At 48.5% G+C, this 22,383-nt stretch overlaps 13 protein-coding genes across 13 annotated transcripts, besides 9 other annotated features; all 13 read left to right on the top strand.

The window, feature by feature from the left end:
• Positions 1 to 5: part of a sequence feature (AT_rich) that runs on past the window's edge.
• Positions 6 to 316: 311 nt separating this feature from the next.
• Tb09.211.0210 (hypothetical protein, conserved) lies at positions 317 to 1,762 on the top strand (the record flags this gene model as incomplete). The annotated part of the gene is made up of 1 exon (XM_822067.1): positions 317 to 1,762. One exon carries the CDS (start codon positions 317 to 319, stop codon positions 1,760 to 1,762), a length of 1,446 nt encoding a protein of 481 aa, XP_827160.1.
• A 197-nt stretch (positions 1,763 to 1,959) lies between these two features.
• Positions 1,960 to 3,567, top strand: Tb09.211.0200 (hypothetical protein, conserved; the record flags this gene model as incomplete). Its single annotated transcript, XM_822066.1, has 1 exon — positions 1,960 to 3,567. One exon carries the CDS (start codon positions 1,960 to 1,962, stop codon positions 3,565 to 3,567), a length of 1,608 nt encoding a protein of 535 aa, XP_827159.1.
• A 756-nt stretch (positions 3,568 to 4,323) lies between these two features.
• Tb09.211.0190 (metalloprotease-like protein) lies at positions 4,324 to 5,424 on the top strand (the record flags this gene model as incomplete). Its single annotated transcript, XM_822065.1, has 1 exon — positions 4,324 to 5,424. One exon carries the CDS (start codon positions 4,324 to 4,326, stop codon positions 5,422 to 5,424), a length of 1,101 nt encoding a protein of 366 aa, XP_827158.1.
• A 265-nt stretch (positions 5,425 to 5,689) lies between these two features.
• On the top strand, positions 5,690 to 7,666 carry Tb09.211.0180 (hypothetical protein, conserved; the record flags this gene model as incomplete). Its single annotated transcript, XM_822064.1, has 1 exon — positions 5,690 to 7,666. One exon carries the CDS (start codon positions 5,690 to 5,692, stop codon positions 7,664 to 7,666), a length of 1,977 nt encoding a protein of 658 aa, XP_827157.1.
• Positions 7,667 to 8,495: 829 nt separating this feature from the next.
• Positions 8,496 to 9,260, top strand: Tb09.211.0170 (hypothetical protein, conserved; the record flags this gene model as incomplete). The annotated part of the gene is made up of 1 exon (XM_822063.1): positions 8,496 to 9,260. One exon carries the CDS (start codon positions 8,496 to 8,498, stop codon positions 9,258 to 9,260), a length of 765 nt encoding a protein of 254 aa, XP_827156.1.
• Positions 9,261 to 9,880: 620 nt separating this feature from the next.
• On the top strand, positions 9,881 to 11,809 carry Tb09.211.0160 (hypothetical protein, conserved; the record flags this gene model as incomplete). Its single annotated transcript, XM_822062.1, has 1 exon — positions 9,881 to 11,809. The coding sequence occupies one exon, from the start codon at positions 9,881 to 9,883 to the stop codon at positions 11,807 to 11,809; it is 1,929 nt and encodes a 642-aa protein (XP_827155.1).
• A 199-nt stretch (positions 11,810 to 12,008) lies between these two features.
• Positions 12,009 to 12,046: a sequence feature (CT-rich).
• A 598-nt stretch (positions 12,047 to 12,644) lies between these two features.
• On the top strand, positions 12,645 to 13,043 carry Tb09.211.0150 (hypothetical protein, unlikely; the record flags this gene model as incomplete). The annotated part of the gene is made up of 1 exon (XM_822061.1): positions 12,645 to 13,043. One exon carries the CDS (start codon positions 12,645 to 12,647, stop codon positions 13,041 to 13,043), a length of 399 nt encoding a protein of 132 aa, XP_827154.1.
• Positions 12,746 to 12,820: a sequence feature (A-rich).
• Positions 13,044 to 13,117: 74 nt separating the features above from the next.
• Positions 13,118 to 13,145: a sequence feature (AT_rich).
• A 216-nt stretch (positions 13,146 to 13,361) lies between these two features.
• Positions 13,362 to 13,385: a microsatellite.
• A 16-nt stretch (positions 13,386 to 13,401) lies between these two features.
• On the top strand, positions 13,402 to 14,694 carry Tb09.211.0140 (chaperone protein DnaJ; the record flags this gene model as incomplete). The annotated part of the gene is made up of 1 exon (XM_822060.1): positions 13,402 to 14,694. The coding sequence occupies one exon, from the start codon at positions 13,402 to 13,404 to the stop codon at positions 14,692 to 14,694; it is 1,293 nt and encodes a 430-aa protein (XP_827153.1).
• Positions 14,695 to 14,737: 43 nt separating this feature from the next.
• Positions 14,738 to 14,769: a microsatellite.
• A 669-nt stretch (positions 14,770 to 15,438) lies between these two features.
• Positions 15,439 to 15,464: a sequence feature (AT_rich).
• A 314-nt stretch (positions 15,465 to 15,778) lies between these two features.
• Positions 15,779 to 16,345, top strand: Tb09.211.0130 (nascent polypeptide associated complex subunit, putative; the record flags this gene model as incomplete). Its single annotated transcript, XM_822059.1, has 1 exon — positions 15,779 to 16,345. The coding sequence occupies one exon, from the start codon at positions 15,779 to 15,781 to the stop codon at positions 16,343 to 16,345; it is 567 nt and encodes a 188-aa protein (XP_827152.1).
• Positions 16,346 to 16,746: 401 nt separating this feature from the next.
• Tb09.211.0120 (nascent polypeptide associated complex subunit, putative) lies at positions 16,747 to 17,313 on the top strand (the record flags this gene model as incomplete). The annotated part of the gene is made up of 1 exon (XM_822058.1): positions 16,747 to 17,313. One exon carries the CDS (start codon positions 16,747 to 16,749, stop codon positions 17,311 to 17,313), a length of 567 nt encoding a protein of 188 aa, XP_827151.1.
• A 250-nt stretch (positions 17,314 to 17,563) lies between these two features.
• Tb09.211.0110 (60S ribosomal protein L10, putative) lies at positions 17,564 to 18,205 on the top strand (the record flags this gene model as incomplete). Its single annotated transcript, XM_822057.1, has 1 exon — positions 17,564 to 18,205. The coding sequence occupies one exon, from the start codon at positions 17,564 to 17,566 to the stop codon at positions 18,203 to 18,205; it is 642 nt and encodes a 213-aa protein (XP_827150.1).
• Positions 18,206 to 18,566: 361 nt separating this feature from the next.
• Tb09.211.0100 (hypothetical protein, conserved) lies at positions 18,567 to 20,297 on the top strand (the record flags this gene model as incomplete). The annotated part of the gene is made up of 1 exon (XM_822056.1): positions 18,567 to 20,297. The coding sequence occupies one exon, from the start codon at positions 18,567 to 18,569 to the stop codon at positions 20,295 to 20,297; it is 1,731 nt and encodes a 576-aa protein (XP_827149.1).
• Positions 19,852 to 19,891: a microsatellite.
• Positions 20,142 to 20,242: a microsatellite.
• A 447-nt stretch (positions 20,298 to 20,744) lies between the features above and the next one.
• Tb09.211.0090 (hypothetical protein, conserved) lies at positions 20,745 to 22,370 on the top strand (the record flags this gene model as incomplete). The annotated part of the gene is made up of 1 exon (XM_822055.1): positions 20,745 to 22,370. One exon carries the CDS (start codon positions 20,745 to 20,747, stop codon positions 22,368 to 22,370), a length of 1,626 nt encoding a protein of 541 aa, XP_827148.1.
• Positions 22,371 to 22,383: the final 13 nt, after the last annotated feature.

Raw genomic sequence — 22,383 nt, 5'->3', positions numbered from 1 at the left:
TTTTTCACAGAATAAATGTTGACGGATGGAGTCGGTGAAGGTGGTGTGAGGACCCAGTAAAGGGGGCTGAGACGAACATGTCGGAGAGGAGGGGGGGGGCGGAAAGTGGAGGGCGGCGTGTTAATCGGGCACAAACTGTGATGCACGCGTAGGGAAAGATGTGACAGCGTAGGTTCTGGCACATTATTTAAAGGCTTAACGGACCTGCGAAGGGTGTGAAATGGAGGGAGTTGGTGGTGATGGCGAGTTCCTCGACCGGATGATACGGACATATGTTCCGAATTCCTTACTGCTGCTTTCCCCCTTTTAATCCTTCATGTATCAGTTTGCCTCCCTTTTCTTCTCTTTCTCTATTTCCCTCCTCCTTTTTTTTTGCTTTTTGAAATTGACGAAAGGGACGCTGCGTGTTGTCCCTTCGGGCTTGTGCTCGCGGTACTGTTTTGCTCGCGGGTCTGCGGGAATTATAATGAAAAGTCTTCACTCGCCCCCATTACAGGAGTCACAATCATCGCGTGAGATTATGGTCTCTCGCACACTCGACCCGGCTTTGCTGAATGTTGTACCGCCACTGCGCTTTGCCATCGTGGAGGAAGGAGTTTACAGGGGTGCATACCCCACATTGCGGAATTTTCCGTTTCTCCGCAGTCTTGGGCTCCGCACTATTGTGTCGTTAACTCCGGAGGAGCCTACTTATGATCTCTCCAGGTTTGCCGCCGCTGAAGGCATCACCATTCGTCATATACAAGTAGAACAGAATAAGGGTGAGGCACAACTGATGCCCACAGATATGAGCGAGGTTTTACAGATGCTTGCGGATGCGGAACAGCATCCCTTGTACATTCATTGTCTTGATGGTAGACACACAACGGGGTTGGTGGTGATGGGACTTAGAAAGCTGCAGCACTGGAGTGTGAATTGCAGTCACATGGAGTATCAAAGATTTGCGTGGAACGTACAAGACGAGGTTGCATTTATTGCGGACTACAGTGGGCCTGTTGTTGTTCCAAAGGTAATTCCCTCGTGGTTGTGGAACGGTTCGTGGTGCGATGTATCGGGAAGGCCGAAACGACTGCACACTGGTATTCGCCTCAAGTTCCCCTCTGTTGCTCGCGATGGTCTACCTTCGGTGGAGGAATCTACAAACCCAACAAAGACAACAGAGTTGAATGTGGCACTCCCACTGCACACGTCACCCTCCGCCGAGGGCAGGGCCACGTATGTGAATGTGGAAAATGTTGAGCCGGCACGCCCTGTCTTCACTGCTGGCTTCGGATCTTATGGTGCCGCGTATGCAATTCAAATCGAGAGGCGCCTCGCTGCGGATGTGCGTTCCCTTTCACTCCGTGCGTCTGTAGATACTGCCCTGATGCCGCACCAAGGCACAAATGAGAAGTACCCACGCTCCGGTCCCCTTCAGAACAGTGGATCGACTGGTGTTGTGGCAGATACAGGTTCCAGTTGCGGAAATGTAGTGGGTGACAGTGGTTTACTGGGATGCGGCGACACTCAACAGGTGAGTTACATGGAGGCGGCTGAGGAAGCAAATGGTTCCCAACATGTGCGGCAATGTATACCTCATGGTGTGTTTCACTCTTTGTCGCGTAATTTCGGTGAAGAGAACCCTCCTGCATTGCTTCCGAAGCAATGTACCCGTGCGTGCTGTGCGCTTCAATTCTTAGTCGCAGAAAGAGGGGAAGGCATTGTGCCCGCGGGTGAGGGTGGTGGGAATGCGAAGAAGTCAAGGCGCAGGAATTCCGTTTGACAGAATGTAATTTTTTTTGCTCCAAAGCAAGAACAACACGTGGGTTAGCACCACTTTACAGTTTGTCACTGACGTATTTGGGTAGTTGACTTTTTTGAACGTTCTCGCAACGTACCACTCAGCGTTCGGATATTCTTCGGCTATTGTTGGTCTTTGTGTCGAGCATAACGAAGTCACACACAGATACAGGCGTATACATGTGCAATCACCAACAACCTGACCCCCATTTCCCATCCTCTGTGATTTCATCTATTCCTTCGATCTTCTACTTACTAAAAGAACTTGTTACCTCAGTAGTTGAAGCACATATGTCCGGGACGCCGACAAGGAAAAACTTGGTTGCCAGTGGTGCATCGTCGGCACGTCGAGCGGCTCATACCGGCGTGAACCAAACTACAGAGCACCGACGTTCCTCCATAAAGACCGATGGCAAGCGATCTACTCCAAGTAAAGGATCCCATATTGGTAACGAACGGAAGAGTAACCGCAGCAACTCAGGTGACCGGAAAAGTAACCGCAGCAACTCAGGTGACCGGAAAAGTAATCGCAGAAACCCAACCCCTGAACCAAATGGTTCTCTGGAGAACATGTCGACCAGTCAGTTGTTATCCAGGTTGTTATGTAACACGCGGTTAGAGGACATGCGACCGGACGCCTATCGATTAGATATGACCCAAAAGGAGGATGTGCGGTACCTCTATGAGATGCAACATCGCGTGGATCCCGAGTTGAACCCCTTCAGGGCGCGCGCTAATACCGCAAAAATAAATCAAATGAATAAAAGCCGAATCTTTGATTTTACCTCTCCAACCCCTTCTGTGCGAAAGCAACCTGCAGTAAAACACGATGACGGACTGGGAAGTCTGGCGCGGTTCATTTATTCCCAAGAGGGGCGCCGAAAAACAACACCACTGGGGCGGCGTCCCAACACGGTTGCACAAAGGAGAGCCACATTTCATCCTTTCAGACCCGACGAACAGGAGTACAATCCGATCACACCCGGGCGCCGAGTCCGTTACCAGTTGTCGACGTACCGATGGGATAACCTTGGCGGAAATCTTGTGGTAAAGGAACGGTCGAGTGCCGCCACCACACCACGTCCATGCATCCGCACGAGGAAGGGCGTGGATGCATTTGAGGCCACACAACCCGTACATACCTTACCTCCCCGTAAGCGGCCTCCCCGTGTCACAGAATCGATGCAGGGGCATCCAGGGTATTTGGATCATGATATTTTTGGTATCCGGAGCCGCCGTAAAGAAGCGACGCAGCGTTGTCGTTCTCTTTCACCTTTCTTGGTTGGGCGAACTGATCTGGACGTGAGGAGGACGGCTGTGAGCCAATCTGCCACACCATTGTATTCTCCGAGAAATAACTATCCAGCCGCCGCAGGTGTCACAAGTACCCCAGACCGGAGGCACTGCACAACACCTTTTGGCGATGAGTCTCCAGCGGAAGTTGGTCCCCGTGGTTTGTCCAGCAGCCGAGAGCCCATACATTTCTCAGAAGGTGAAGACAATAGGGACGGCCGTCAATGTGTTTGCACCGCCAACACACCAACCAAAGGAGACATAAGCGCCACATCGGCACCAGGAGGAGGAGATAATTTCTACGACCCAGCTGGAGTGTTGGTATCGCCTCGTATTAGAAGTGGCGTGGGTCGCGTCGCTGGGCAGCATGTGACAAAATCAAATATAGTCTTTGGCGAAACATACCAACCCCAAACACCCTCACCACGGAGGGTTTCATACCATACAAGCCATTTGAATTCAACGCAAGTGCGTGATTTATTAGTGTGGACGTAGAGTGACATTGAAGAATAGACAAGAAACTCTCTGTTCACCGTGCCTGTGGATTTTTTTTGTGTGTATGTGTGTGTTTTATCATTTCGTTCTTCCACAAATTTTTCATCACTGACACCCGCTGATTCCTGTTCACGGGTGGGTAAAATATCACGGAAACATATTTGCTTAAGTTTCGCATACATTTTTTTTCATTTGGTGTTATGTGAGTGCGTTTTAGATACACGTACAGTCGCTCATCTTTTTTCATTTTTCTTTTTTACCTAGAAACATTAAAAAAAAAAAAAGAACGCGAGAGAATGATTTTTCATATTTTCCTACATAGATTCAATTTCACAGCAACAGTGTTTCGTTCTTTATTTGTGATAGATAACTGTTTAAACCCCTTCTTTGCCACCATATTTTAATTTTTGAACAGAAATGAAAAGACGTCTCTGCATCTATTACTTTCCTTTCATATATATATATCTGCTGTGCTGCCCCAGATGGTTCTATGGCGCTTCTGAATTAACCCTTAACTGCAATTAAAAAAAAATGTTGCGGTGGGGGGCGCCGCTTTTTCTTTTTTTTTTTGCAAAGGAACGGAAGAAGACCACATGTCGTTTTAATGGGATTTTTTTTTGCAAAAAGAACGATACTATTTCCATGTCCCTCCTTCAATGATACTCATGCATCACACGTTCCTGCAATTTATTTCTGCTTGATTGCTGCCTCTCTGCATGCATGTAGGAAAGGAAGTGTTGAGGGATTAAGATTGAGATGCGTATACATCATGCATTCTTTAGGCAATCTTGTCGCATAATGCGCGGTATCGACTCAGCGAGATCAACTCCCACTTTTGTTAACGGTACCGACGGCATGGGGACCATCCATATGTTATTTTCGAAACGAACTCACAGTAACACAACTCATAGTAATGCAGACTCAGCTTATATGCCTGGCAGCAACCTCCATGTTGAGCACCCCATAGTGCAACTACCCGCACGCTCATTATGGTGCAAGCAATATCCTCTTGATATTTCTCTTGTTCGTCGCGGTGAGTTCAATGATATGATTGGCCGAGTCCGAGCAGCGCGGCATTACTACCAATATCCTTCTTTGTGTGCTCCAAAGATTGGTTGGAACGTGCAGATGTTTACCCTCTTTGATGGCACTGTCTTCATTAACCCCATTAACCTTGACGCACTAGAGGTGGAGGAAATAGCTAAGCAAAAGAGCATCACCTTTGTTGAGGCTGAAGCTCTGTGGATGGAAAAGAAACGCCGTGAGGGGAAAACTTGTTTTGCATGGGAGCCGTGTGCCAGTTGCTGTTTTCTGCTACATTTCATTGAGCGTCCGTCAACGGTGCGTGTGCGGGCGATTGCAGAAGATGGCAACCCATTTGAAGTTACCCTCGATAAGATGAGGGCGCGGATGGCGTTGCATGAATTGGACCATCTTAACGGTATTCTTTTTACCCGTCGGATTCCTGACACGAGTCACGTCGTCCCGTTGGAGGGGTTTAGTACAATGAGCGAATGGCCTGATGATTACCCCTCGTTGGAGGCCCGAAGCACGTTCCTCTATACCACCTTCACGCCACCCTACACATTCATCACGGATAGCGTTGAAGATGCTCAACTCCTCGACCGGAAGTTCGAGGATGGAATATATCCCGGTTGCGAGCATGACAGGCGCATGCGCATTGAAAGTGCTGCGTTTGAAGAACTACAGCGGGCACAGTGGCGTATGGAAAAGACACGTGAGGAGAATAGCGAGGAGTACGATGGAGTTGAGGGAGAGGTGGATGAAGAAGATCAAGAACACTGTGAGGAGACCGCCGCTGGTGGTGTTGCAGTGAAGGATAACGCCCCTCAGTAGCCAAAGGACACAAAACATCGGGAGTGTGACACCATTCAACGGGTAGGTGCAGTACTATTTATTTGTTTCCTTCTTGAACTCGAAGGTGTTTGTGTTGTTATATGGGATATGAACTTATTCGCTTCCCTTACCGTTTACCTCAGTTTCGTTACAATTCACTTCGGTTATCCCTATTTGTCAGTGTTGCTGTCTTCGTTAACTTCTTAATATTATTCTTTTTATCCTATGTGTGGGTGATACAGGATAGGGTAAGCACCGAAAAAATATGCACCGAAAGCAGGCATGGTCAAAGCGCGTGAAGAAGGAGCGCCAAAAGAAGAAGTACCTCACGCGCATGCAGGCAACGCGTTTGCTGCAGGTCGACTCGATTCACTTTCGTCGCCTCTGCATACTCAAGGGTATTTATCCCCGTGCTCTGAACCGAAGCAAGCAGAAACAAAGCGGCAATGACAAGCAATATTACCTTGCCCGTGAAATTAAGTGGTTGGTACGGGATCACCTGGCGGATCGCATGATGGCGTTCCGCGCGTGGGAAAAGAAGGTTCGCCGGGCGGAGGCTATGAGGCTCACTGAAGACCTTAAAGTCCTTCACAGTAACAAGGTTAAACCCAAGTATAGCCTTGTTGCCACAATTAAGGAGCGCTATCCTTACTTCGCTGACGCTGTGCGGGATATTGATGACGCCATGTCTATGATTGCATTGTACGCTTTTCTGAGTCCCGAAGTGGCGAGTGAGAGTACCATTGAGACGCATCACACGCTGACCTCTGGACTTCATCGACGGGCCCGCGAGACATGCGAACGGTGGAATAGCTATGTAGAGCGCGCCCAAGCCTTGTCAAAGGGATTTATATCCATAAAAGGGTATTACTTTGAGGCCATTGTTCGTGGCGAGCGTGTGCGTTGGTTATGCCCGCATGAGTACGCTCACAAATTTCCAGCAGGTGTACAGCAGTATATAATGATCAGTTTCCTTGAGTTCTACCTTGAATTGATGCGCTTCGTGCTTTTTAAGTTGGAGCGTGACCTAGCGGAGAAGCAGAAAGCGGAGGAGGAAGAGCCGAACCTAAACGCAGAGAATTTCGACACCACTAACAAGGAAACCGTTCAAGGGTTAGGCGGGACGGTGGGACAAGTTGCCAAACGGGTGGAGCTGATGGACGAGGAGCTGCGGAAGGTACGTCGCGTATTTGAGGGACTCTCCTTCTACATATCGCGTGAGGTCCCGCACAAACATGCAGCACTTGTGATCAAGGCATGCGGTGGCCGTGTTGCAACAGGATACGTCGCCGAAAACATTACACATTTTGTAGTAGACCGACCGGCACTGCCACCTGGTTTTGAGAAAGATGATCGCATTGAATACGTTCAACCGCAATATCTCTTCGATTGTCTCAATGCGCGCCTACTGCTTCCACCCAACGGTTACCGCATTGGTGAGGAGCTCCCGCCGCACGTTTCGCCCTTCACAGTGGCCATCACCAACAGCACGGAGGACATTGCTGCCGTGGAGGAGGCCCGACGGGATCATCCTAAGATAGTTTCATATGTTCCAAAGCGCGTGCACGAGATCCGAAAGCTCATCAACCCGCAGTATACACCAACAGACCCTGATGGAAAGGCTGCGGAGCTCCTTCTTGAAGAAGAAAGTGACGAGGAGAACGTCGCCGCACAGGAGCTAGACAGAGACGACGACGTGCAGCTCTCTGGTGACGAACTCCAAGAGGCGCGACGACGACCCAAGTGGGAGGATGAACAAGTGACTGAGTCTGTTGAACGCACCAAATTATCTGCTTTGAAGGTGCGTCAACAGCGCGAGTTGAACTTGATGAATGCGCCTACCAACGAAGCTGTGGCACGTCGGCGCTTGGCACAGCAGAAGGCAAAGGAGGCACGCAAACAGCAAGAGACGGATGAACATCGGCTTCGTAGAAAACTCGCAGATGTGAAACGGCAAGAAGTGGCGACACGCAAGATGCAACTGCAGGTTGCCCGCAAAAAGGCTGCGAGATATTACAAGATGGTCAACGGTGTTGTGCAAGGCAACGAAAGGCGCGAGAAAATGCTGACAGCGAAGGCAAAGCAGTTGTCAGAAGGTCGCATTTCCGCGGCGAAGGACGGAAGTGGACTCGTGAACAATAAGTTGGAGGCAAGACGTGCGAAGGCAGAGGCCGCCGGGAAGAAGCTGAAGGAGAAGAAACCCAGTAATCCATACAGTAAGCTTCCAAAGTGGGTGCGTTGAGAAAGCAGAGCGGAAGCCCGTCTTGCTTGCATTTATGGGGAATTCACGGTGGATAATTCACTCGGAGCGTAGTGTTTGACTCGTTTCTCAAGGTCTAGGTTGTGGTGTGTCGCTTCGCCCTTGGTTTTTTTTTACTTCGGCTTCTTGCAGATCCTTCGCTTGGCCCACAACTCATCATTCCGTAGCCACATTGTACTGTGAGTGGTAAGGAAAGAGAATCAATCATAAAACTGAATGTTTCTGTCCGTCTCTTGTATTGATTTCTCTCGCATGTGCCGTTGCGCAAAAAGAGAGGGAGGGTGAGGAGTTTACGGTTGTTTGAATCGGAGGGAAAAAAACGGTGAGGACAAGCGTTCGATGCGGTTTAAGATTAGTTAAAGTAATGTTCGAATTCCCGATAACGCCGCTTAACAGTCTTTTTTTAAAAAAAAAGGGAAGAGGAAAGTTAAAGCGAAAGAAAAAAAAAATACATCCAATCCATACGAGGGGATGGAGAGTGCAATAATAACAACAAAAAGAATATGGAAAGTGGGGACAGTGAGACGTTTCCTCACGACACCCACAACATTGTAGAAATGTTGAGATTATGCTTTAACAGTTATTACGATACTTTGAATCCCCTGATCTCTCTTACCATCATTTCATTCGCAGCAACAATTCATTACAAGGGATAAACTCCAGCAACTCCAGCAACCGAGAGGAGGAAGCTGTTATTGTGTTGTAAAGGAGAATAAAAAGGTGCACATACAAACACACACACACACAAAAAAAAATAATACAGCACCGTAGAGCTCCTCAGAAGAGAAGAGAGGGGGAAAAGAGACCTGACATGTCACATCTCTTGCGCTCTCGGAAACCGTACGTGCCAATTGATACATGCAGCCCCGCAGGTACATGGATTGAAGAAAAACATTACAACAAGGAGCGGCACAAAGACGGTGCAACGTGCTCGCGAAAGGTCCTCTGTGGAAACTGGCAGGAGGAAAAAGTGCTGGAGGATGATCTCCTCGCGCAACAACCAGTTCCATCAGACCCCAAAGGGCAAATGGACTTTACCTCGACTACAGTACTGCGAGCGAGTCTCGATGCCATTCGCCCAGGGAAAAACGATCGGTTTACTGGCGGTTATTCATCTACGCCTTATGTAACATCCGATGCACGAAATCCCCACTCTCGATTCCTGCAAACAACAAATCGTGAGGACTATTGCGAAAAGAATGCTGATCTCCGTACACTTCGACGTCCAGATTTGGGGGCACGCAGTCGAGTGCTGCTTCAAGTGGCCCTGAACGCCGCACGTGAGGAAAAGAACGCGACAGAAGCTGAGCGTAAGCAACTGACAAACGTTGGAATGGATGGTAACAATGTGTATCTTTCAACCTACCAGAAGGTTCACTGCCTGCCGGAGGAGTTACCAGTGGTTGATTCACTTTGCAATGATTATCTCTCAGACGAGCCAATCACCTTATATACTGGTAACCCGGAAACAGGATGTACGATGACTGTCCACGGTAAAACGCCCGTAGAGCCCGTAGAGGGGCGGTCGCGGTTCGGTCGCCACACATACTTCACTGAGCGGAAGTATTGCCTGTAGTTTTTTTGTGGGTGCAGGTTGCATGGAGCGGGGGGGGGGGAGGGGCAGTTATTAGGGCTTGATTCACTACCGGAATGTATAATATGCTGTTGGGATATATTTAGAATCGACACAGATTTTTCGTGTGTAATTGAAGTTCACATTTAGTTGTGGGTTTTGTCGTCACGCCCAACCTTCACTCCCTCCCTCCATTTCATTTCCGTGCTCTCTTGGTCACGCGAAGAATTTATGAACTGTATGCGAGATGTGAAGGTGGGCCACGCATCCTTTGTCTTTCCTTCTGGCTACAATAATGTATCTTGTGCTTATTGTTTATTTTCTTTTTTTTTTTGCTGATTTGGTGATTTGCTGCAAAAAAAAAAGAGTGGTTAGGTAAATACGCATTCACATATATTCAGTAGATACGTAGTATACTTGGTTGTCATTGTATATAGTAGGCTAGGCATTCAATCCAACAGTTGCTGAAGTCTGTTAAAAAGCAAGACTAGGAGCTGCAAGAGACTAAAACATCCGTAATTGAGTGAGTTTTTTGTGAGATTTGTTGACCTCGCAGTTGTTTATTTATTCATTTTTTTTTTATTTTGAGGGGTGGAAGGGCGGATTAAATACTCAAGAGGAAGATGGGGAGTGATCTTTCCATTGTGTTACGCACATGTGTTGCAGCACCCGACTGTACCAAAGAAGAAAACCAGTCGACCCCAGCAGCCGATGGGGGAAGGGATTCCGAAGAACTAAAATGGTACACGGAGCTGCGGCTTGCGGACAGGAGTTCTCCCGAGGCACCGGAATCCATTCTGAGGTCTGATTTTGGTGTTGAACCGGAGGTACTCATTCCGGAGTGCACATTAACTGCTCTAAGCGAACTTGACACGAGAGACCCCAAGGCATTTTTACGTCTCAAGAAAGTTTTGTGTTGCCCAAAGTGTGCGGGTCGTGTTGGACTTGCGGTGGATTCTTCTGCGTCCATTGGCCGCCGTCTTCACGTTGCCGAACACCGTCGGGTATTTACGCAATGTCTTTCGGCACTTCTGTCCAAATTGGTTCTTGCAATGAAGGACAACGTGTCGGACGAGGGCAGAGAGGATCAATTGGCGAGGGTGAAGAGGGAAAGCACTCCGCTTGACGCTGAATGTACGTTGCCAATAGGGCGGTACGAACTCTTTCTGTTGGATCTTCAGCATTGTTTGTTGGACGACGCGAGTGGGCCGTGGATTGTGCGTGACTTTCTGGAGCACGTGGGTAACTCGAGGCACCAGCATTCAGCGGTGTCATTGGTACACGATGAACAGAGATCGCGGTCATCCTCAATTATGTCGTTTTGTTTGTCTCCCTCGGCACGTGAGAGGTTGAGCACTAACTACACATCGCTTCAGTTTCTCATGGCTGAAAACGATAGCAACCCCCCCGTATCACAGGCAGCGGAGGCCGCGGAACAAACCTTCTGTAAGTCGCTATGTTATATAAGGCTCTCGGAAAACAACATGTCACAAATAGGCATGCGCAAATGTGTGGAGGAGCTCGTTGGTTGCAAAGACAAGGAAAAGATGCGGTGCCTCAGATCCCTGCGCCTGATCGACGTTAGACAAAATGAAGAAACGGTTGCGGCCCAGCGCGCTGTCGCGAACTTGTCATCAACGTCCAACATCCATATTTTAGTCGGTGACAGTGGCCTGCGGTGGCGCTATCAGTCGGGTGTGCGCTACAGCGTTGGTCTCGCGAGCAGACTCGGACGCAGCTTATCACATACGACAGATGTACATAGAAGCATGCTGAGTGAAGAGCGGTTGCGAGCCCCGTCGCAACTAACAATGTCTAATGCACGGTTTTCAATACCGATGGCATCGCACATTGGATTTGATCAACGAACGAGACAGTATGAAGATGAAGGAAGTGCAGTTCCTGTGGGTGTAGTGACCGACGTCCTACCAAACACACCGCTTGAGACGAGATTAGCGGAGTTAGAGGAAGATGTAGAGGAACCATTTCCCAGGTCACTGCATGGACATATTGAAGATACTAGAGGAAATGACAATAGATGTTTACACTCATATCAACAGGACAAACAACACCAATCCAAGACCGCATCGGCGGCACTCGCCACAGCTGTACCTGAGAACGATGCAGAATTTTTTCAAGATTCCGATGCTGCGGATGCATGTTCGGAAGGTGGAGCCATGCTTCGAGAGCCCCAAACATTCCTCGCGGCTCCGCACCCGGAGCTTCTGGCAGCAACTCAAATGAAAAGAGAAAAACGCGGTCTAGCGGACGGTGGTCAAAGTTCCGTTGCCCCGCGTATTTCTGCAAGGCGCACCATCGCCACTCGTGACACGGCGAATCAAAATAAAGCACGTTTTTTGAGAACTGATAAACCAACTGTAGGTCGTTCTACTTCCTCCAGAACCCCTACCAGCGAGCGGGCGACTGCACGCACGGCGAGACCTCAGCCTGATTCAAATCGTACAAACAAAACGAAAGGAGTTGCAACTGTTGCGGCTGGGGGCGGGTCTCTGAAACATCTCAGCAGGGAGCCACCAAAGCGTGTAAAATAAATGCGTCAATGCTCGCATGGTGGTGTATGTCCGTATAAGCGCGTTTGTGTGCATTCACTCTCGGTTGTTTAAAGCTCTAAGTTTGCAATAAAAAAGAAAAAAAGAGAAAAATGGAAAGGGTTACAGGCGCTACTGTCGTTTCATCAATACAAGATCATTATCACACTTTATGTCTTATGGGGGAATGGGTAACCAAATCGAAGGAAGAAGAAAAGAAAAGAAGAAGGAAGGAAGAAATGCAACCAAACAGTGTGGTTGTGTAATTTGAAAAAGGCGTATAAGTGAAGAATTGCTCTATTATTACGGATGACAACTAGGCTTTTGCTCAACAGGGGAGTAAGGAACGAAACCAATGATCTCTCTTTTTTTCTTTTGTGGGCCCAACTCACATGAAATACGGGGAAGGAGATAGGAGATGGAGAGCATAATTTAGACGTGCGAATGAAAATTAAATGACCATGCTTTTATGTATGTGTATATATTTATGTTTGTGTGTTTATGCTTTTTTTTTTCCTTTTCTTTTTAACTGTTTGTGCTTTTGTTGTTTCATTCGCAAACACATGGGTTGTTGGTTGGGTCGCCGCCCACAAGGAAAATAAAACATGGCAGTGTGAGCACTTCTACCACCGGTTGTTCACTATACAACTTCTATTCTTCTTCTTTGCTCCTTCCCTTTTCTATGATTGGCTTCCGTTCTTTTAGAATTTTCTTTTTTTTTTTTTTGAGTATGTGAGATATTTTGGTACTACCATTTTCTTCTTAAATCTTTTCTTTCCTTCCATTAACCGCTTTCCTTGTCCCCCCTTTTTTCACCTTTAACAAAAACTAGGGAGGTATGATCTCAGTAGCTTACTGTAAAAAGAAAAAAAAGCAAAATAGAGCGCCTCCGGTTGAGCTTAGGTATTTTCTTTTGCCGGTTATTCATTTACCTTCTCATTTTTTCTTTTTTTTTACCTTTCATTTAAAGTTTTTTTTATCTTTATCTTTTTTTTTGTTTTTTTTCTTTTTCTTCCCCCCCCCTGGCTTTTTTTGTTCTCACCCTTCGATCTTCCGTATCTCCGTTCATGTTACTCAGGTTTTTGTTTTCAACAGCTTCCAATGCACAACTATGTGCTGTCGGTGTATTATTGACGTCATTACCTTCACAATTCTTATCCATTTCTTTACTATGAATACCGCAATATTTAATTTTTGTCTCTTTTTCTTCCTTTGTCCCCTGCATCTTTTAATTTAATGAAAGAATACGAAGCAGAATATTGACTAATTCCGTGAGAGAACATTCTGGCAGAAAGGGAAAAGGGAAAAGGGAATATAAATATATATATTTATATTTATAGTGGGCAAGTAAATACATAAATACTTAGGCACGTTTTGTTTATCTTGTCTTGAGCCTTACTGACGGACACGGACACGGACACGATAGCACGGGCGCAGTGACAACTGAAGCAAAAAAAAAGGGGGGAGCTCCTGTTCTTTCGTGACAGCGAATATTATTCCGCTAAGTTGTGTTCGATTGAGCAACGGCGTAGGAGAGGAAGATAGGGTGTAACACTATATATATATATATATATATATAACCAAAAAGTGTAAAGATGCTGGGTCGAAAATGCAGTGGCTCTCTGTACACACTTATGGAAGTGAACGAAAATGCCACGCCACAGGAAATTAAGCGTGCGTACCATCGACTAGCACTCATTCTTCACCCCGATAAAACGGATGGCACAACCACAGAGCAGTTCACTCGTTTGCAAGAGGCGTACAGCATCCTTAGCGATGAGCAGCAACGACGCACGTACAACACCTTTGGAAGGGAGGGCGTTGCTACCCTAAACAAACTTAATGAAATGAACGTACCTGTGAACCCGTCCGCCTTCCGTTTCCTGTGTTTCCTTGTTATGATGTTGATACTACTGCTGTTACTCCAGTTAGAGCTTGTTGTTGTTCGATTGGACTACGAATTGAGTTGGAAATGGCCCGTGGTGTTTATTCCTCTTTGGATTGCCCTGGCACCCCCCATATTACTCGCTTTAGGTTTGTTGGCTGCTGGAATCAAACAGTTGGACTTTTTATGTGTATGTGTCGGGGTTGAAATCCTACTATTCGTTGGTAGTATTGCAACATTCGTTGCTGGGTTGTGCGGTGCGCTGTCATGGCCTGTTGCCCTTTCGCCGGCCATAGCGTTTTACGCAGTGCGTGTCCTTCATATCATACCTCATCTGTTCCCGTCAAGGTTTGTGCAGAATTCCGAAGATGGCAGTGGAGAGGTGACGTTTTCGCGCAAGAAATATTGTCTGTTTGTTGTCATGGTGTTATTTGAGGAGGGGTGTGCTATTGCCTTCTTCACGCTTCTAATGCTTCGTGCTATGCAAAAGAGTGAGGAAAGTAAGGACGAACCACTTTCCTTCTGGATTGTGTTCTCCCCACTCATTGCGTGTCTTGGTTTGAAGGCACTGCTTCACTTATGTTTCTGCATGATCTGTAGCAAAGTGGAGCAGCCAAACCAGCAAGCATCTCAGAAGAGTACCTCTGCGTTTCTTTTCGTGGTTTACAGCAGTATGATATATGTGGCATGCATGATTGCGGCAAAAGCCAATGTTGAGATTAACAAATGGACTGACGGCTTTAATCCTTCAGCAGCTGTTGCGGTGATACCCATACAAGTCATCTTTATCTCCTTATTTCTTGCATCAGTCATCATGTTTTGCACCGCATCTCGGGTATACGAAGCCATGTTGTTTGGGGTTGCGAATGAGGAAGACGATGCTGAACGTGGGGCAACCACACCACTGTCTCCACGCAACACGGGTGCATCTAACAGCTTTAGGTGTGAAACAGTACCGGGCGAACATCAGCAGAGGAAACGGGGGGCTGATGAAGTGGTGTGATCATGGCCACTTTAAATTTTACGTTGCAGTAATAAAGAGTTGCATATATATATATATATATATATATATATATATGTTTGTGTTCTCTGCATTGTTGTCTGAGTACCTCCACAGTGAGGTGAAAACTACATAAATGTTACGTGAAGCGAACGAATAGACATCTGCGCGTCAAGAACAACTTGGATCGCGTCAGACGGTTTCCCCCTCCTGGAACTGTTGTCTATGGGGAACAGATGTTTTCCATACAATAGTACCTAAGTGCCGTGCAGTACGCGTTGCATGCGCTTTTCAACATGCATCCTTTATTTATATATATTTTGGTGTCGATCATCTTCCCTACGAAGAAGAAAAAAAGGCTTCGCGGCGGAATGAAATCCTACTCTCTTCACTGTTAGCAAGTCATTCGTTTGACGTTTCGTTGTTGGCGGTTACACTTCACTACATACATTGGGAGCGGTGACACAATGCACACATTTTTTTTCTTCATCATGACGGTCAGCGGCACGAACGCAGTTTAAGTAACGTGTAAATAGGGGAATTCCTCTGTAGTTATTTTCCAACACCATCGCCCGTATTGGTAGTCGATTGGCGTGCAGCGGGAAAGATGCTGGGAAGTACGACGACGCAGGAGAGCGAAGCAAAAAGGGGGGTAAATGCTGTTGTTTCACCTTTGGCGAGTTAGTCATGTTGTAGCATTGGCATCAGTAAATTTCTTACCCTGGTTCCTGCCTGTGCTGTGAATGCAATATATATATATATATTAATAATAACAAGACTAGTGCTGCATTCATGAAAAGCATGAGGGGTGTTTGTCCTGCAAACGCAATCTACGGCATGATCCCACAAACGAGACAACGACAGCTATAATCGGGGGAGAGGGAGGGGGAATTTCCTCTGCTTATATATTTACATTTGAATCAGCGAATTTATCTACATGCATACACATCTTCCTTTACATTATTTATCCACTGCGTGTCTGCTTTTAGATTTCTCCCTCCCTGTTTTATGCGCATTTCAACTTTTCTTTTCCCTTCTTACATTTCTTTCGCTACATCCAATCTGAACAGTAACCCGGACCATCACGATGAGCGCTAACGATGTTCAAAACCCTCCAGTGGAAGACGACGAGGTCCCAACCCTCGAAGCTGCTGACACTCAACAGGCTTCCAAGCCATCCAAGCGCTACGCAAAGGCTATGGCCAAGATGGGTTTGAAACCTGAGCCAAACATCTCTAAGGTACACATTCGCAAACGTGCGGCGCTCTCTTTTGTGGTGAACCAACCCGAGGTGTACCGCTTTCCAGGAACCAACACATTCCTAATCTTTGGTGAAGCTCAGCTTGGCGACACAACGATGCAAACGCAGGAAGCCGCAGCTCGCGCGGTGTCTGGCGCCCTTGTGGAGGAGGTGGGAACTGCAGGAGAGGAAACCTCTGAGCTTGCTGGTGAAACTCCTGCAGCAGCTGCCCCATCTGAGAGCAAACAGACTCCCGACGATGTCGAGATTGTGGAAGGCGAATTCGACGATAAGGAGATTGCTGTGGTTATGGCACAAGGCAAAACGGACCGCATTGGAGCAATCCGCGCCCTTCGGAACAACAAGGGAGATATCGTCAATGCTATCATGGAACTGACGATGGATCCCAACTGATCGAGAGTGCTTTTCGTGAGCAACAGTGTAAGTGAAACCCCCAATAAGGACATAAGGGGGATGGAGGGAAATGAAAACTGTAAGAAAAAAATATGAGATTTGAAGTGGACTCTCAGAAGTGATTTGTGGGGTTCTGCCTAGGAGTGTTTCCGTGGCCACCTGCTTGTAAGTTACGAAGGAAAGAATGTGCGAGAACAATATACAGTGATAACAGAAAAGAGTAAGTGATACAAAAATTATAAAAATGTTTGTGCTACTACATTCGCCTCATTCCTTCGTTTTTCTCTGCGTGTCTGCTTTTAGATTTCTCCCTCCCTGTTTTATGCGCATTTCAACTTTTCTTTTCCCTTCTTACATTTCTTTCGCTACATCCAATCTGAACAGTAACCCGGACCATCACGATGAGCGCTAACGATGTTCAAAACCCTCCAGTGGAAGACGACGAGGTCCCAACCCTCGAAGCTGCTGACACTCAACAGGCTTCCAAGCCATCCAAGCGCTACGCAAAGGCTATGGCCAAGATGGGTTTGAAACCTGAGCCAAACATCTCTAAGGTACACATTCGCAAACGTGCGGCGCTCTCTTTTGTGGTGAACCAACCCGAGGTGTACCGCTTTCCAGGAACCAACACATTCCTAATCTTTGGTGAAGCTCAGCTTGGCGACACAACGATGCAAACGCAGGAAGCCGCAGCTCGCGCGGTGTCTGGCGCCCTTGTGGAGGAGGTGGGAACTGCAGGAGAGGAAACCTCTGAGCTTGCTGGTGAAACTCCTGCAGCAGCTGCCCCATCTGAGAGCAAACAGACTCCCGACGATGTCGAGATTGTGGAAGGCGAATTCGACGATAAGGAGATTGCTGTGGTTATGGCACAAGGCAAAACGGACCGCATTGGAGCAATCCGCGCCCTTCGGAACAACAAGGGAGATATCGTCAATGCTATCATGGAACTGACGATGGATCCCAACTGATCGAGAGTGCTTTTCGTGAGCGATTACCGAGGTGAAAAGTTTTTTCTTAATTTCCTTTTTAAAAATAATGGCCTGAAAGTTAAACGTGAGTCACGTAATGTTGACCCACCGTCTCAGTCGTGCACAGTGAATCCTCCATCCATTGTGATGTTAACATAACTTTTTCCTCACATCTTTCCTTTTTTTCCTTTGTCTGTACTTTCTTATACTTCTTGTTTCTGCAGTGGTTTGATCGGCCAAAAGATTCGTCATGGCTCGCCGTCCCGCACGTTGCTACCGCTTCTGCAAGAACAAACCGTATCCTAAGTCACGCTTCTGTCGTGGTGTACCGGACCCGAGGATTCGCACCTTCGACATTGGTAAGCGCCGTGCGCCAGTGGATGAGTTCCCCGTGTGTGTCCATGTTGTGTCCCGTGAACTAGAGCAAATCTCATCTGAGGCATTGGAAGCTGCCCGTATTCAGGCTAACAAGTATATGGTGAAGCGTGCCAACAAGGAATGTTTCCACATGCGTATCCGCGCCCATCCGTTCCACGTACTTCGCATCAACAAAATGCTTTCGTGTGCTGGCGCCGATCGTCTGCAGACGGGCATGCGGCAGTCGTACGGCAAACCGAATGGGACCTGCGCCCGCGTGCGGATTGGTCAGATCCTCTTGTCTATGAGGACAAAGGACACATACGTCCCACAGGCACTGGAGTCTCTTCGCCGTGCTAAGATGAAGTTCCCTGGTAGGCAAATCATTGTGATATCGAAATATTGGGGCTTCACAAACATCCTCCGAAATGAGTACGAGGAGTTACGTGACGCAGGGAAGTTGCAACAACGCGGCCTCCACGTGAAGCTGATCACACCAAAGGGTAAGATCACCCCATACAACATCATGGCCTAAACGACCACGGCTCTTTTGCTCGATTGAGCGTTCATTTCTACTTTTCTGCTGCTTAACTGTTCCTTTTAATGATTTTTGCGTCTGTCGTCTTGTGGTGCAACGTTGTTGGACTCACATGTTGGAACGCAGGGTGTTTGCTAGCATTTATGTTTAATTTTTCCCCCTTTTTTCTCGCTCTCTCTCTCTCTCTTTGCCCCCCCCCCTCAATTTAACATACCGACCATCTTTTGATGATATTATGTGTGCTTGCCACTGGCGGAAAGGGGAACCAGAGGGGCCAACCTTGCGAAGAAATTCCAGGCGGAAGGTGGTCGTACTATCCTCATTGCTTGCGAACTGTAGTGTCATATTTTGACATTCCATGTACAAGGAGACCACTATGACACCCATACATGGGTATACTCTGCCGGTTCCCTTGACAAATGGTGGGTATGCGTCGATGCTGTCCGTCATCAGGGCTCTTGGGCGGCTTGATCAAACAAGCGAACGTGTCTTTGGTAACATTGAACAGGCTGTTGAGCGGTCACGCGAAACACTGGAGCAACTTCAGGGACGCATCGCGGTTTGTGCTGATCAAGTCGAGCAGCTTCAAGGACGTAGGGAGGCGATGGTGGTGAAGAGTAGGGTTCGATTTCCAAAACAAAAACACTACACGCTTCCAATAGGGCGCGCACCGTGTGAGGATCGAGGCTGTGTGCCAGAAAGGGCGTATGTCATGCCAGCAATCATTCAAGCAGATGATTCGGGTGCATCACCAGTGGTGGGCAGTAGCGGGGGCGATAGCGGCAACGGCTCCGACCCATGGCAGCTTGGAGGCCAGGAAGGGGAGGATGCATATCCGAAGCCCGTCCGTCGCCTTGATTGCCCTGGAGCAGAGCAGCGGTTAATGAAACCGCAGCATCCATTGCAGGAGGCAACAGTTAAGAGCTTAATGCCGCTTGGTGCGACGTGGCGCTATCATAGTGGTGTGGATCGCGGCCTTGGGAGACTACCGGCACATCTCATGAGCGTCAGCTCGCTATTATTATTTAATACTAGGGAGAACCTCTACAAAGAGTACCATGAAATGGATGTGCTGACGCAACAGCGGCAAGAGCGTGTCGTAGCCACCAAGCAGCGACTTGGTACATCAGATGTGCACCGCGATTACGTGACCCAAGCGTCGACTGATGAATACGCCTTCGTCCCGCTGATGGAGGAGGTGGCGAATCTGATGGACGATCTCCCAGAAAACTTGCCCCTTGAAGGCATTGCGGAGGTTGCGTGGAATGCCTACAGTTTGGAGGACCAGGACAACATCGCGCCAAGCGGGCAGCGACGGCTTGGGGAAAGGGGTGATTCAGTTGGAAGTGGCAGTGGGTCGACTCGAAATAAAAAGAAAGGTCAGGAGGCATTGGCGATTACCGCAGGTCCTGATGCAGCAGGTGGCCCGTCCTCACGTGCTCTCGTGCCAAGTGGGCTTCCACCACCACCCCCACCGCCAGGTGGATTGCGACCACCCGGTAAAGCGCCACCACCACCCCCGCCGCCGCCACCAATGTTTGCGGGAAAAATGAAGGCGCCACCCCCTCCACCAATAAAAGCGCCACCACCCATGCCTTCATTACCCGGAGCAGCTGCGACGAAAGGACTACCAATTGGTAATGCACCACCGGCTCCACCCCCGCCTCCTCCACCACCACCACCCGGGCAAGCAAAGGCACCCGCGAAGCCGGCCGCCAAATCGGATGTTAAACCGGCCCCTAAACCAGCAACGAAGAGCAACCTTGATGCGCTTTCTTCTCTGCTTGCGAATCGTCGCAAAGGGATATTGGGAATGCACTCTGACGGTGAGGATGAAGACGACGATCATGGCAGGCGCCCTCCCGCCTCTGGACCATCGAAGGGTATGGCGATAAACAGAAACGCACCGGCACCCCCACAAAAGGGTGGAGTTCCACCACCGCCACCTCCACCACCCCCTCCGAAAGCGCCACCGCCGAAGGGACCGCCACCAAAGGTTGCGCCTCCTCCTCCTCCTCCGCCACCGCCACCACCGGCTCCCGGAAAACTTCCGCCGAAACGTAAAACCGACGATGATGACGATTGGTAAAAAGTTTGGCTGCTCATCTTTCTCTAAACGAAGAAATACGCTGTGGAGTTAGTTGATGGCACACAGAACCCCTCGAATGGACGATTGAATTTCCTGTGTGTGCCGTCCGAATCATCAAGTGCAAGGAGGCAGGGATACGTTCCTACTCGCTTGCGCCCTCTTTCCATACACTGCCACATCCTTTATTTGCATTTCTTCATTTGCTGAGTTTACTGGTATAACATTGCTGTCTCCTGCACGCATTTGTCATAGCATACCACCTGCTTCTAATTGGGATTGTGTCTATTTTTAGCCTCCCCCTGTCACCGTCTTTTTCTTGGTGCGATTCATAATTGGTGTGTTATGTGCTTACACTTACACTTGCATTTCTTCTGTCTCAACGCGGCCACTCGACGTGCATTTTCTCACTGTGGTAACGTGCTTTAAAAAAAAAAATTAGCTATCTCAATGTCAAAAGACGGTGTATCACCCTCTTTCAACGGGGCTAAGGGAGAAAAGGATGGGGGAGTTTCTGTATTCTCAGCGACTGATTACATGCCCGCCATCTTGGCAAACCCCCTCACTGTCAGGGCAGCAGTACTTCGTAAACCTGAATTGGCCCAGTCGTCCCTACCAGAACTAGTGGAAGAAGGCGATATTCTTTTTGATGTTCTCGCTAATCCGCTCCACCATCCCCTGGTGACGGTCAAACAGAGTGGCGATCCATTGGTTTCCCAGCGACGAAGCGAGGCGGCACGACTGGCAATGCAAGGCGTTAGTTCCGTTCTTTCGCTGCCGTCCGTAGTCGGTAAGCACTTCGTTGGTCAACCGTTTCGTGCGATCTTAAGTTTCCACAACGCTGCAGCGTATCCTCTAACAACAGCAGTAATACGAATTAATATCGTCACACCATCCGTGCGGCACGTGACTCTCGTAAACCATGAGTGCCCCGCAATTGAAGCCAGGGGAAACGTCTCCTTTACTGTAGAGCATCTCCTCTCATCCCCTGGTCAGTATACCCTCAGCGTGGTGGCCACATGTGTTGATGTTGTCAAGGAGCAAAAACGACTGACATGGGCATCGACGATTGAGGTTGAACATGCGATAATTGAAGTTCGTCGGTCACTTCGTCTTCTCCCCGCGTCGTTTGGCAGAGGTGGTGACAATGATAGGCAGTTGCAAGAAAAGGGCCCGAGCGCCTCAGTTGGGTCATCGGATTCCTTTTTTCCATCTAGGAGGTATGCATTAACAGTATGTCTGCAAAATGTCGCAACGGTTCCGATTGTTGTGGAAAATGTGGAGCTACGTGTTGGGGAGACTTTTCAAGTACTGTCGTCTTCTAAAAGTGCAGTGGCGAATCAAGTGACCACGGGACCGCACAGCGAATCAAATTCCGCTGGGGAAGCGGAAGAATGTGATATAAGTGGTGCCAATGTGCGCCACCTGAGCGGTGGAATTGAGGTAGTAGACGACGTTTTTCTGAGTCCGAAGGACAAACGTAGATATTTCTTTGAGTTTACCATGAGGCCAGAGGCGGTGCGCTCCCTTATGTTGGGACAGATGCCTCTTGCCGAACAAGTAGGTGCCGTGGCACCGCGGATTGTCGACGTTGGTTACGTGGTTTGGGACTGGAGGCGGCCAAATGGAGACAGTGGAAGAGACGGTAGTGGTGTCGTGCAGCTTGAGCTTCCCAGGCATCCGATGTTGGAATTGCATGTAACCAACATGGAGCCCACGTCACCGCAAGTGGGAACCCCTGTCAAGTTTGAGTGTGCCATCGTCAACCACCACACGCAACAAACCGTTGATTTAGCATTGCGGGTCCGGCCAGAGCTGCTGGCGCCAGCGTTTGTGTATGCGGGGCCGCTGGCTGTTCCCGTGGGTGTTGTTGAGCCGAACGGAATGACGACGCTGACACTCACACTGGTGCCGTGGCGGACGGGTTGGGTGTCGCTGAATGGGGGTTTAGAGCTCTGTGATACACGAGCACCGGGTTGTGTCTTGTGGCCGCCCCTACCGCAAGTTTCGCCTGGTAAGTCGGACCGGCTGAGGGAACCGTACCCACCAGTGATTTGCGAACTTTTGGTGTGTTAATTTCAAGTGTACA

This window comes from Trypanosoma brucei, chromosome 9 (genome assembly GCF_000002445.2).
Source record: "Trypanosoma brucei brucei TREU927 chromosome 9, whole genome shotgun sequence".
Classification (NCBI taxonomy): domain Eukaryota; phylum Euglenozoa; class Kinetoplastea; order Trypanosomatida; family Trypanosomatidae; genus Trypanosoma; species Trypanosoma brucei.
This window is presented reverse-complemented; position numbering and strand designations above follow the sequence as displayed.